This window comes from Salvelinus fontinalis, chromosome 25 (genome assembly GCF_029448725.1).
Source record: "Salvelinus fontinalis isolate EN_2023a chromosome 25, ASM2944872v1, whole genome shotgun sequence".
NCBI lineage: Eukaryota > Metazoa > Chordata > Actinopteri > Salmoniformes > Salmonidae > Salvelinus > Salvelinus fontinalis.
Genome location: NC_074689.1, coordinates 23,978,549 through 23,993,188, shown reverse-complemented (window position 1 = coordinate 23,993,188; position 14,640 = coordinate 23,978,549). Strand labels below are relative to the sequence as shown.

Below are 14,640 nucleotides of genomic sequence, written 5' to 3'. Positions count from 1 at the left end.
CCCAACTTTTCACATCGTTGCAAAAATAAATGTCCCAAAATCGCACTAAACGGATATAAATTGCTATAAAACGCTTTAAATTAACTACCTTATGATGTTTTTAACTCCTATAACGAGTGAAAAGATGACCGGAGAAATATAACAGGCTAAACTAACGCTTGGAACAGGTGCGCGCCGGTGTCTTCTTGGCTCATGACGCAGCTCCCAAAGAATGACTAGCTTCAGGGTTTTTTCATTTGTAGGGCCTGTGAACGCGCAATCGACCCCGTTGGAATCGTCATCACGTAAAGGCATCCAGGGGAAGACGTAAGAAGTGTCCGTATAGTCATAGCAACGACAGTGCCCTTTTAAATGACTTCAGAACAGTGGCCAACATTTCTCAAATCTGACTCCATGTCAGGGAAATTGCTGTAGAATGGGCTCTGTTCCACTTAGAGACAAAATTTCAACTCCTATAGAAACTATAGACTGTTTTCTATCCAATAATAATAATAATATGCATATTGTACGATCAAGGATTTTGTGGGAAGCCGTTTAAAAAATTAGCCAAATTAGCATAAGTAGTCTAAACAGCGCCCCCATCCCCAACAGGTTAACCTAAAGCCCCTTAACCTAAAGCCCCTTAACCTAAAGCCCCTTAACCTAAAGCCCCTTAACCTAAAGCCCCTTAACCTAAAGCCCCTTAACCTAAAGCCCCTTAACCTAAAACCCCTTAACCTAACCCCTTAACCTAACCCCTAACCCCTTAACCTAACCCCTTAACCTAACCCCTTAACCTAACCCCTTAACCTAACCCCTTAACCTAACCCCTTAACCTAACCCCTTAACCTAACCCCTTAACTAACCTAACCCCTTAACTAACCTAACCCCTTAACTAACCTAACCCCTTAACTAACCTAACCCCTTAACTAACCTAACCCCTTAACCTAACCCCTTAACCTAACCCCTTAACCTAACCCCTTAACCTAACCCCTTAACCTAACCCCTTAACCTAACCCCTTAACCTAACCCCTTAACCTAACCCCTTAACCTAACCCCTTAACCTAACCCCTTAACCTAACCCCTTAACCTAAACCCTTAACCTAAAGCCCCTTAACCTAAACCCTTAACCTAAAGCCCCTTAACCTAAAGCCCCTTAACCTAACCCCTTAACCTAACCCCTAACCCCTTAACCTAAACCCTAACCCTTAACCCTAAACCTAACCCTTAACCCTAAACCTAACCCCTAACCCCTTAACCTAACCCCTTAACCTAAACCCTAAACCTAACCCCTAAACCCTTAACCCCCAAAAAACTGCCAGTTTTACTGCAAAGGTCGGTATTTATAAATGTTGAACTTGACGGGAAAGTGTGCGTATGTCCAGGCAAATCTCAAACCGTACGTGTGCACAACTTCTGGAAGGTTGATCAATTGTAATTGCAAGCAAATAGGCTTATTGATCATTTTGGTGAACTAGGTGTTTGATGCACGGGAATTATAATAATGGTATTAAAAAAAACGTTGGCCATGTGTATATGTTGCGTACGACAATCCCAATAAATCCTAGAATCTCCACATCCGGCAGAATTTAGTAACAAATGTATGCGTTGTTGATAAGAGGCCCCAGGAGTCCTCAAGGATAGTAAAACAAGGAAAATTCAAACAAGGGGATATTTTACGGGTCCCCAGACTCCCCACGAGGATAAAGGCTATTTTAGGTTTACGTTTAGCTGTACAATTAGGGTTTGGGGTACAATTAGGGGTTAAGGGATACAATTAGGGGTACAATTAGGGGTTAGGGGTGCAATTAGGGGTTAGGGGTGCAATTAGGGGTTAGGGGTGCAATTAGGGGTTAGGGGTACAATTAGGGGTTAGGGGTGCAACTAGGGGTTAGGGGTACAATTAGGGTTTAGGGGTTAGGTTAGGGGTTTGGGGTTAGGTTAAGGGTTAGGTTAAGGGTTTAGGGGTTAAAGGGTTAGGGTTTAAGGCAAATACGATTTTGAATTGGAATCAATTGTTTGGTCCCCACAAGGATAGTAAAACAAATGTGTGTGTGTGTCTACTGTCGTATCTAACCGACATTACGGTCTCTCCCTCCAGGTATATCTAACCAACATTACGGTCTCTCTCCCTCCAGGTATATCTAACCAACATTACGGTCTCTCTCCCTCCAGGTATATCTAACCAACATTACGGTCTCTCTCCCTCCAGGTATATCTAACCAACATTACGGTCTCTCTCCCTCCAGGTATATGGCACCAGAGGTGCTAGATGACTCGATAAACATGAAGCATTTTGAGTCGTTTAAGAGGGCAGATATCTACGCCATGGGCTTGGTGTTCTGGGAGATAGCCAGTCGATGCTCTCTGGCAGGTATGTGTGTTGCCCCCCCCCCCCCTATAGTCACTCAGTTATCCAGTCGATGCTCTCTGGCAGGTATGTGTGTTGCCCCCCCCATAGTCACTCAGTTATCCAGTAGATGTTCTGACAGGTATGTGTGTTGCCCCCCCCCCCCCTCTATAGTCACTCAGTTATCCAGTAGATGCTCTCTGGCAGGTATGTGTTGCCCCCTCTATAGTCACTCAGTTATCCAGTCGATGCTCTCTGGCAGGTATGTGTGTTGCCCCCCCCCCCCCTATAGTCACTCAGTTATCCAGTCGATGCTCTCTGGCAGGTATGTGTGTTGCCCCCCCCATAGTCACTCAGTTATCCAGTAGATGTTCTGACAGGTATGTGTGTTGCCCCCCCCCCCCCCTATAGTCACTCAGTTATCCAGTAGATGTTCTGACAGGTATGTGTGTTGCCCCCCCCCCCCCCCCCCCCCCCCCATAGTCACTCAGTTATCCAGTAGATGTTCTGACAGGTATGTGTGTTGGTGTCCCCCCCCCCCCCCCCATATAGTCACTCAGTCATCCAGTAGATGTTCTGACAGGTATGTGTGTTGGTGTCGTCCCCCCCCCCCCCCCCCATATAGTCACTCAGTTATCCAGTAGATGATAGAGTCCGGATGTGAAAGTCCTGGGCTGGCATGGTTACACATGGTCTGTATGTATATTAAGCAGAGGGAAAACACAATTTTCCATTGAGGAACAATAAAGTTATTTTTATTTGTATTGCACTCTGTCAGCTATTGTTATGTATTTTAATGCTTCTGACGTGTTTTGCGTCAGGCATCGTTGAAGACTACCAGCTGCCATACCATGACCTGGTGCAGTCAGACCCTTCTGTGGAGGAAATGAGGCGGGTGGTGTGTGATCAGAAGCTACGACCCAACATTCCAAACAGGTGGCAGAGCTGTGAGGTAGGTGACGCGTGTACACATATTTATCTTTGGTTTTTAAACCTTTCACATTCCTAGTTCTGAAGTGGGAATCACCTCGTGGGAATGTGTAGCGTCTTCTCTTTGATGCGGCTATAATAACTTGCCAATTTCCTCAACTGAAAATCCACACGAGAGGATTTCTCTCCAGATAGTCTTTCCGAGCTACTGTCTGCCTCACGGTGCGTTTTAAACCAAGAAAGATCACAGCCCACAAACATGAGACTCTCCAATGTGTCCATCTATCTCAGTAAGACTCACGTGTCACATAAGAGGCGCACAATTGGCCCAGCGTTGTCCGGTTTAGGGGAGTGTTTGTCCGGGGCAGGCCGTCATTGTAAAATAAGATTTTTTTCTTAATTGACTTGTCTAGTTAGATAAAGGTTACTTCCCACCCTAGGGGAAGTAAGTGTGAAGCAACTCTCCCTCTCTCGCCGTCTCAACTTTTCCCGCTTCACACTCTCATTTTACTTGACACCCTCTCTCTTTCGGTCTCTCTGTCTCCTCCTCTCTCTGTCTCCTCCTCTCTCTGTCTCCTCCCCTCTCTGTCTCCTCCCCTCTCTGTCTCCTCCCCTCTCTGTCTCCTCCCCTCTCTGTCTCCTCCCCTCTCTGTCCCCCCCCCCCCCCCCCTTGTTTATTGGTGTCCCTGTTTATTGACTGTAAAAACTGATACATTAGATTAGAGTCAATCCACAAGTAATAAAATCCTGTAATCTTATCTGGCAGCTATGACCTGGCCTAAATGGCCGCCAAGATGTTAGGACTGAGCTGAATCTGTTATTAACACATCACCGTGACAAGACCCTGAGAACTCTGTCCCTGATAACCAAAATGACAGTCTAATTGGCATAAATAGTGCTTCTACCCCTGCATTGCTTGCTGTTTGGGGTTTAAGGCTGGGTTTCTGTACAGCACTTTGATATATCAGCTGATGTAAGAAGGGCTATATAAAAACATTTAGATTTGAAGATATATTTATGGTTTGGCCAGAAAATGCATTTGAGAATCTTGATCTCAGACATCACTGTTGCCCCCCCTCCCCCATACCAATTTTTTTTTTTTTTTGGTAGATAACACAAATATTAAGCATGGTAACAAATCAATGCCAATTGATCACACTCATACTTACAATACAGCTAACACACGATGTCAAGACATTCAACCTGCTTAAACTGTATCTGGTTAACCTCCCTTTATATGTATATAGAAACAGTAGGTCTATCTATCTACAGTGCATTTGGGAATGTATTCAGACCCCTTGACTTTTTCCACATTTTGTTACGTTACAGCCTTATTCTAAAATTGATCAATCTACACACAATACCCTATAATGATAAAGCAAAAACTGTTTTTTTGATTTCACATTTCCATAAGTATTCAGACCCTTTACTCAATATTTTGTGGAAGCACCTTTGGCAGCGATTACAGCCTTTAGTCTTCTTGGGTATGACTCTGCAGATCCTCTCAAGCTCTGTCAGGCTGGATGGGGAGCGTCGCTGCACAGCTATTTTCAGGTCTCTCTAGAGATGTTCGATCGGATTCAAGTCCGGGTTCTGAGGTTCACTCAAGTACATTCAGAGACTCGTCCCGAATCCACTCCTGTGTTGTCTTGGCTGTGTGCTAAGGGTTGTTGTCCTGTTGGAAGGTTAGCCTTTGCCTCAGTCTGAGGTCCTGAGCAGGTTTTCATCAAGGATCTCTCTGTACTTTGCTCCTTTCATCTTTCCCTCAATCCTGGTAGTCTCCCAGTCCCTGCCGCTGAAAAACATCCCCACAGCATGATGCTGCCACCACCATGCTTCACCGTAGGGATGGTGACCGGTTTCCTTTGGAATTCAGGCCAAAGTGTTCAATCTTTGTTTCGTCAGACCAGAGAATCTTGTTTCTCATGGCTAGAGTCCTTTAGGTACCTTTAGGCAAACTCCAAGCGGGCTGTCGTGCCTTTTCCTGAGGAGTGGCTTCTGTCTGGCCACTCTACCATGAAGGCCTGATTTTGGTGGAGTGCTGCAGAGATGGTTGTCCTTCTGGATGGTTCTCCCATCTCCACAGAGGAACTCTGGAGCTCCTTCAGTGTGACCACCACCTTGACCAAGGCACTTCTCCCCTGATTGCTCAGTTTGGCCGGGCGGCCAGCTCTAGGAAGAGTCTTGGTGGTTCCAAACTTCTTCCATTTAAAATTGATGAAGGCCACTGTGTTCTTGGGGACCTTCAATGCTGCAGGAATTTTTTGGTATCCTTCCCCAGATCTGTGCCTCAACACAATCCTGTCTCAGAGCTCTACGGACAATTCCTTCGACATCATGGCTTGGTTTTTGCTCTGACGTGCACTGTCAACTGTGGGACCTTATATAGACAGGTGTGTGTGCCTTTCCAAGTCATGTCTAATTGAATTTACGGTAGGTGGACTCCAAGTTGTAGAAACATCTCAAGGATGATCATTGGAAACAGGATGCATCTGAGCTTAATTTCGAGTCTCATAGCAAAGGGTCTGAATACTGGTCTGAATACTTGTGTAAATAAGGTATTTCTGTTTTTTATTGTAATACATTTGCAAAAATGTATGGGCTATTGTGTAGGAGAGAATTATTTATTTATTGAATCCATTTTAGAATAAGGCTGTAATGTAACAGATTGTGGAAAAAGTCAAGGGTTCTGAATGCTGTGTGTGTGTGTGTGTGCACGCGCGCGCACACACACATTTTTACAGTTGAAGTCAGAAGTTTACATACATACACCTTAGCCAAATACAGTCCAGCCCTTTTGGCATTCTCTCAACCAGCTTCATGATGTAGTCACCTGGAACGAATTTCAATTAACAGGTGTGCCTTGTTAAAAATGTATTTGTGAAATTTCTTTCCTTCTTAATGCGTTTGAGCCAAATCAGTTGTGCTGTGACAAGGTAGGGGTGGTATACAGAAGATAGCACTATTTGGGGTGGCAGGTAGCCTAGTGGTTAGAGCGTTGGACTAGTAACCGAAAGGTTGCAAGATCGAATCCCCGAGCTGACAAGGTAAAAATCTGTCGTTCTGCCCCTGAACAAGGCAGTTAACCCACTGTTCTTAGGCCGTCATTGAAAATTAGAATTTGTTCTTAACTGACTTGCCTAGTTAAATAAAGGTTAAAAATAAATGTTTTAAAGACGAAGCTGTCATCAAGGCAAAGGGTGGCTACTTTGAAGAATCTCAAATATAATATATATTTTGATTTTTTTTTAGCACTTTTTTGGTTACTACATGATTCCATACGTGTTATTTCATAGTGTTGATGTCTTCACTATTATTCTACAATGTAGAAAATAATAAAAATCCTTGAATGAGTAGGCGTGTCCAAACTTATGACTGGTACTGTAAATATTTCAGTCATTTTACGACTCCTCTTCTCTCATGGCTGTCATTGAAGCTATCTACGGCTGAGGTGGTTTAATGTGCGAATGGGCAGATGGTGTCTCAGCATCCACCGCTCCTTCACAGGTCAGGCCGTAAACACAGATGGGGGGGGCCCACCTTGGGGCCCAGTCTCCAAACAGACAGTGTTGGTGGGGGGGGCCAGTGTCCAAACAGACAGTGTTGGTGGGGGGGCCCAGTGTCCAAACAGACAGTGTTGGTGGGGGGGGGGGGGGGCCCAGTCTCCAAACAGACAGTGGTGTAGTGTTTAGCATGATCTCCAGGCGCATGGCCAGAGGTACAGATTACTATCGTAAGGACTTCTCAGAGGACTTCCTTTGCAGACAGACCATACAGGAAGTGGGCCTGCTAGGGCAGTTTTGGTATTCTGAGAGAGAGACTTTTTTTCAAACCCAGATTCGTCAGTCGAACTGCCAGATGGTGAAGTGTAATTCATCACTCCAGAGAACGCGTTTCAAATGCTCCCTAGTCCAATGGAGGCAAGTTTTACACCACTCCAGCTGACGCTTGGCATTGCGCATGGTGATCTTAGGCTTGTGTGCGGCTGCTCGGCCATGGAAACCCATTTTATGAAGCTCCCGACGAACAGTTCTGTGCTAATGTTGCTTCCAGACGCAGTTTGGAACTCGGTATTGGTACATCCAAGGACAGAGGATTTTTACGCTCTATGTGCTTCAGCACTCGGCGGTCCCGTTCTGTGAGCTTGTGTGGCCTACCACTATGCGACTGAGCCGTTGTTGCTCCTAAACGTTTCCACTTCACAATAACAGCACTTACAGTTGACCGGGGCAGCTCTAGCAAGGCAGACATTGGACTAATTGATGGTGCCACTTAGAAAGTCACTGAGCTCTTCAGTAAAGCCATTCTACTGCTAATGTTTGTCTATGGAGATTGCGTGGCTGTGTGCTCGATTTTATACACCTGTCAGCAACGGGTGTGGCTGAAATAGCCGAATCCACAAGTTTGAACGGGTGTCCACATTAAATAAAGGTAAAAAAAAAAATATATAGATATATTTTTTAAAATAAACGTTGTGTTTATGCAAATGCTTGAGTAATAATGTTGAACAGTTACACACAACAGGAGCACATACGAGAGACTCTGACGTGGACTGTACTGTAGGAGATGCTGTACTGTAGGAGATGTGTCAGAGAGGCCTACTTGTCAGAAGGCTACGGAGTGGTATTTGTCACAGTTAGTTCAAATGAGTGCACTCTGTCTTAATAAGCACTGGTGGAAATCCCCAAGATGACGTCCTCGACAGGCCTCTGAGAAATGTAGACAAATGATGGGCTGAACACAGATGCTGTTTACAAGGCTGGCAGGAAAATGATTCCACCCCCCCCCCCCCCCCCCCAAAACAAACTGTTACCTTCTTAAACAAGCTTTAGAGGATTGAGCAATTAGCAGTGGAGAGGTCCTGGTTTTGAGGAGGTAGGTATTGGGTAACCTTGTCTGCCCAGTGGTCACATTCTCTCAGGAGTCTAAAAGTGGAAACGATTAAAAAAGCCCTGGCGACTCTGCGTTTGATTGAGGGTGTGTGGGTGTGTGTGACACACACTGGTACATTGCCTCGCTCTGTGGTGCTGGAAATACAAAACCTCACTGTTTTTTAAATGTAATGTCATATCCATGATTAAAAGAACTCCTACACATTACCGCTACAGTCTTTTTAGTGATGTTTTATCAAGTCATCCTTAACTCCCTTACTCTCTCCTTCCCTCCAGGCTCTGCGGGTGATGGCTAAGATCATGAGGGAGTGTTGGTACGCCAACGGAGCCGCCCGCCTCACAGCGCTGCGCATCAAGAAGACCCTGTCCCAGCTCAGCCAATCAGAGGGCATCAAGATGTAGATATTATTATTTTCATCACCATCATTCGTTCTCTCCAGGCTGCTCCTCCTCTTGGTTTGAAAGGGGAGGCGATGCAGCATGGTGAAGTTTTACTCTGATACCCCCGCCCCCCCTCCCCCCCCACCCCTCTCTAAACGCGGTCATCCTTATATTTGTCGCCGTGCCGACCGCCGCGATTTTGTGTCTCACAGAGGTGGATGGATCTGATGGAGGGATGTTGTCAGAGAGTGTGTTGGGAGAGAAGTGGTATGGCTGGATGCTAAAGCTGTCCCCCACTACACACCACCACCAACCTGTGTCAGTTCAGACCCCACCACCTGTCCTGACGATTGGTGGGATCTCCCTCACCCAGTGCTCGTGAAGGACCTATAACAGTGATTACAGACAGCCGTAGTCCCGCCCTGCCACAGACCCATCTGTAAACCGGAGGAAGAGATGATCAAAACACCACCAATGCCTCCATTCAAAACAACAAGTCTGTTACATTCTGTCACTGGCTGCGGTGGCTCGGACTCGACGAGAACCGCCCTTGAAAAAGACTGAACCAACCAACTTTACTTTTATTTAGGACCACCTGGTACTTTATTAACAATCATTTTATTGTAATTATTTGTGTGTGTTTCCATGGAGAGATGCTGGTGTGCTGTGGACTCGTCTCTCCAGAGCATGTTGCACTGTGTGTTTCTCCCTCTTTTCTCGATGTATCACTGTACTGAGGGACTACAGGTCTGTTTAACTTATTTGCTTAGATTGTTTGCAAAAAACCCAAACAGGACATGACCTCATTCAGTCTCCAACCAACAGGACACGACCTCATTCAGTCTGCAACCAACCGGACATGACCTCATTCAGTCTCCAACCAACAGGACATGACCTCATTCAGTCTCCAACCAACAGGACATGACCTCATTCAGTCTCCAACCAACCGGACATGACCTCATTCAGTCTCCAACCAACCGGACATGACCTCATTCAGTCTCCAACCAACCGGACATGACCTCATTCAGTCTCCAACCAACCGGACATGACCTCATTCAGTCTCCAACCAACCGGACATGACCTCATTCAGTCTGCAACCAACAGGACATGACCTCATTCAGTCTGCAACCAACAGGACATGACCTCATTCAGTCTGCAACCAACAGGACATGACCTCATTCAGTCTCCAACCAACCGGACACGACCTCATTCAGTCTGCAACCAACAGGACACGACCTCATTCAGTCTCCAACCAACCGGACATGACCTCATTCAGTCTCCAACCAACCGGACATGACCTCATTCAGTCTCCAACCAACCGGGCACGACCTCATTCAGTCTCCAATCTGTTTACACGATCTGTTTAACTTATTTGCTTAGATTGTTTGCAAAAAAAAACTAACAGGACATGACCTCATTCAGTCTGCAACCAACAGGACATGACCTCATTCAGTCTGCAACCAACAGGACATGACCTCATTCAGTCTGCAACCAACCGAACATGACCTCATTCAGTCTGCAACCAACCGAACATGACCTCATTCAGTCTGCAACCAACCGAACATGACCTCATTCAGTCTCCAACCAACAGGACATGACCTCATTCAGTCTTGGCAAACATGCTATGACATATGCAATATAGATAGTGTATCTATTTTATATACTCTGTTCTGCTGCTACAACAACGTCAACTACAACAGCTCGACAGTCGCCACCATGCCTTCCAAGCCAGGTGTTAACTGGTGCCACTGCTTTAAACCTACCCCTTCAACCCTCATGTTGGTTTGTGCCTGTGTGAGATTCTATGAACTATTGACAGAAGCCCTCAGCTGGAGGAGAAGCATGGAGTAAACCCTCTCAGAGCTGAAGGAGCAGCATGGAGTAAACCCTCTCAGAGCTGAAGGAGCAGCATGGAGTAAACCCTCTCAGAGCTGAAGGAGCAGCATGGAGTAAACCCTCTCAGAGCTGAAGGAGCAGCATGGAGTAAACCCTCTCAGAGCTGAAGGAGCAGCATGGAGTAAACCCTCTCAGAGCTGAAGGAGCAGCATGAAGTAAACCCTCTCAGAGCTGAAGGAGCAGCATGGAGTAAACCCTCTCAGAGCTGAAGGAGCAGCATGGAGTAAACCCTCTCCGAGCTGAAGGAGCAGCATGGAGTAAACCCTCTCCGAGCTGAAGGAGCAGCATGGAGTAAACCCTCTCCGAGCTGGAGGAGCAGCATGGAGTAAACCCTCTCAGAGCTGAAGGAGCAGCATGGAGTAAACCCTCTCAGAGCTGAAGGAGCAGCATGGAGTAAACCCTCTCAGAGCTGGAGGAGCAGCATGGAGTAAACCCTCTCAGAGCTGGAGGAGCAGCATGGAGTAAACCCTCTCAGAGCTGGAGGAGCAGCATGGAGTAAACCCTCTCAGAGCTGGAGGAGCAGCATGGAGTAAACCCTCTCAGAGCTGGAGGAGCAGCATGGAGTAAACCCTCTCAGAGCTGGAGGAGCAGCATGGAGTAAATCCTCTCAGAGCTGGAGGAGCAGCATGGAGTAAACCCTCTCAGAGCTGGAGGAGCAGCATGGAGTAAACCCTCTCAGAGCTGGAGGAGCAGCATGGAGTAAACCCTCTCAGAGCTGGAGGAGCAGCATGGAGTAAACCCTCAGAGCTGAAGGAGCAGCATGGAGTAAACCCTCTCAGAGCTGAAGGAGCAGCATGGAGTAAACCCTCAGAGCTGAAGGAGCAGCATGGAGTAAACCCTCTCAGAGCTGGAGGAGCAGCATGGAGTAAACCCTCAGAGCTGAAGGAGCAGCATGGAGTAAACCCTCTCAGAGCTGAAGGAGCAGCATGGAGTAAACCCTCTCAGAGCTGGAGGAGCAGCATGGAGTAAACCCTCTCAGAGCTGGAGGAGCAGCATGGAGTAAACCCTCTCAGAGCTGGAGGAGCAGCATGGAGTAAACCCTCTCAGAGCTGGAGGAGCAGCATGGAGTAAACCCTCTCAGAGCTGGAGGAGCAGCATGGAGTAAACCCTCTCAGAGCTGGAGGAGCAGCATGGAGTAAACCCTCTCAGAGCTGGAGGAGCAGTATGGAGTAAACCCTCTCAGAGCTGGAGGAGCAGCATGGAGTAAACCCTCTCAGAGCTGAAGGGGCAGCATGGAGTAAACCCTCTCAGAGCTGAAGGAGCAGCATGGAGTAAACCCTCCTATGCAAATGGTAGGACGTGACCTCACCACGCTGCCAAGGGCAACCACAACGGCAGCAACAACACCAGCTTGTTGGTGCCATCTACTCAAGGGATGTCTCTCTCCCTTCCCGTCTTCTCTCTGTATCTCTCTCTCTGCTCTGTATGGGAAAGTTCTAATGACTCACTGAATACCAGACTGATAGAGGTGCTAGTACTACCCACTGGACTACACTAAACCCCCTCCAAGGAAGAAGGAAACAACTACTCATTACTGGAGTTGTTCTATAATCATGCATTGTTGGATTTCACTTTTTGTCTTTCTTTGTGTTGTTTCAAAGTGTCTTTTAAAGACTAAACAAGGTGAGGTACATTCATTTAAATATAGAAAATGAATTTTTACTAAGCCATAAGTTTCCAATGTTTTTGTTGTTGTTGTTGTGGCAACTTTTTCTACTACAATAAGAATGTATGTTTACGGAGGAAAAACAACAAAGTATCACTGTGTGAACTGCTTGACATTTCAGCTTAGCAAGCTTTATGGGACCAATGGAGAGAGTCAGAATCTTATGTAAAAAGTCAGATTTATAAATAATTACTATTATAAAGTAGGGTCAATGTTCTATAAAAAGGAATACAAGTCAATGTAGCAGCAGATTTAATAAGTAATGTTTTGTGTTTTGTATTTGTAAGATATCCTATTGCCACACGCCTAAACCTGCAAGCTGCCTATTTATACCAATTTGGATTGTGTTCGTTTTGGTATGTTTCACAGTCTTGATGTCATTCGAGTTTCTTGCTCTATTTCAGCATGTTTTTGAAATACAGTACCGCAACCATTACAATAGAAAGACAATGGAGCCCCAAAAGAAATCTGATTGTAGTGTACCTCTCCTGACCTACGTGCAGGTTTACCTGTGTGGCCATCAGGCTGTTTTGGACTTTTTTCTTTTTATTGTATTCTTCTTTTCAATGCCTTTTGAACAGTCTGCTGTTTGGATGCATTGTATTTATCCATCTGTGTTACTACAAAACGTCTGACTCTGTTCTGAAACCAGACGAGGCCAGAGACACTCTGTTCTGAAACCAGACGAGGCCAGAGACACTCTGTTCTGAAACCAGACGAGGCCAGAGACACTCTGTTCTGAAACCAGACGAGGCCAGAGACACTCTGTTCTGTTCTGAAACCAGACGAGGCCAGAGACACTCTGTTCTGTTCTGAAACCAGACGAGGTCAGAGACACTCTGTTCTGAAACCAGACGAGGTCAGAGACACTCTGTTCTGAAACCAGACGAGGCCAGAGACACTCTGTTCTGATACCAGACGAGGTCAGAGACACTCTGTTCTGAAACCAGACGAGGCCAGAGACACTCTGTTCTGTTCTGAAACCAGACGAGGCCAGAGACACTCTGTTCTGTTCTGAAACCAGACGAGGCCAGAGACACTCTGTTCTGTTCTGAAACCAGACGAGGCCAGAGACACTCTGTTCTGTTCTGAAACCAGACGAGGCCAGAGACACTCTGTTCTGAAACCAGACGAGGTCAGAGACACTCTGTTCTGAAACCAGACGAGGTCATAACATTACAACATATCACATGCCTCTTATTAAATATGTACCATGATGCTTTTGTCTCTACATGACTATTCACTGTTGGTGTTCCCCAAGGGTAAGTGCAGGGACTTCTGTCTCTCTGCCTCTCTCTCTCTTTCTGCCTCTCTGCCTCTCTCTGTTTCTCTCTCTCTCTCTCTCTGCCTATGTCTCTGCCTCTCTCTCTGCCTCTCTCCCTCTCTTTCTGCCTCTCTCGCTCTTTCTGCCTCTCGCTCTCCCTCTCTCTCTGTGTGTTTCTCTCTGCCTCTCTCTCTCCCTCTCTCTCTCTGTGTGTTTCTCTGCCTCTCTCCCTCTCTCCCTCTCTCTCTCTCTCTCTCTCCCTCTCTCCCTCTCTCTCTCTCTCTCTGTGTGTGTGTGCATCAGGTCAGTCTTCATCTGGTAACCCTCCTCCTCTAGATAAGTGCAGAAGTAGTCCTTTAAGTGTTTCCTTGTTATGTCTGATTAGCTTCAGGAACGGAAGATCATCTTTACATTGAGTTGAACAGAAAGAAAACCGCCTCTTTTGATACTGAATGATTATATGCTGTGTCACACACTGGTGTGAATGGTTCCTTGGTACATGTAAATATCTAGATATATCTCTTGTATTATTGGCTGGAAGCTCTGTCTTGCACAGTTGGTCAGCAAAAAAAAAGAGTGAAATTTATCATAATATTAAGAGAGACTAACGGATATTGCTGCTATGATACATGGCGAACAAAACGAGAAAGAAAAATAGCTGAAATTTCATCATGCTGAATTTGGTGTGTGGGGGGGATAATAGGCTGAATTTGGTGCGTGGGGGGGATAATAGGCTGAATTTGGTGTGTGGGGGGGATAATAGGCTGAATTTGGTGTGTGTGGGGGGGAGGGATAATATGCTCAATTTGGTGTGTGTGGGGGGGAGGGATAATATGCTGAATTTGGTGTGTGTGTGGGGGGAGGGATAATATGCTGAATTTGGTGTGTGTGTGTGGGGGGGGGGTAATATGCTGAATTTGGTGTGTGTGTGGGGGGATAATATGCTGAATTTGGTGTGTTTGTGGAGGGGGGGATAATATGCTGAATTTGGTGTGTTTGTGGAGGGGTATGCTGAATTTGGTGGGTGGGTGGGTGGGGGGGGGATAATATGCTGAATTTGGTATGTGTGGGGGGGGGGATAATATGCTGAATTTGGTGTGTGTGTGTGGGGGGGGGGGATAATATGCTGAATTTGGTGTGTGTGTGGGGGGGGGGGATAATATGCTGGATCTCGGACAGTGTGATACTGGTAAGATCATTCTCTGGGACATTACAGCCACAACACTCAACAACGACAGCAGTTCAGCTGACTCTGTCTATGCCTCTGTCGTCAACACTGGGC

The 14,640-nt window shown here is 46.3% G+C and overlaps 1 protein-coding gene across 2 annotated transcripts in view; it reads left to right on the top strand.

Annotated features, from left to right (window-relative positions):
- Positions 1-13,313, top strand: part of LOC129823004 (TGF-beta receptor type-1-like) — an 81,820-nt gene extending 68,507 nt beyond the window's left edge. The window contains exons 7-9 of one of the 2 annotated variants that reach the window (XM_055881656.1): positions 2,229-2,353; positions 3,163-3,281; positions 8,428-13,313. In XM_055881656.1, the coding sequence (XP_055737631.1) occupies positions 2,229-2,353; positions 3,163-3,281; positions 8,428-8,553 (370 nt within the window). In that variant the 3' untranslated portion in view covers positions 8,554-13,313. Of the gene's footprint in view, positions 1-2,228; positions 2,354-3,150; positions 3,282-8,427 lie in introns of both variants that reach the window. The other variant, XM_055881655.1, reaches the window with a different exon arrangement.
- Positions 13,314-14,640: the final 1,327 nt, after the last annotated feature.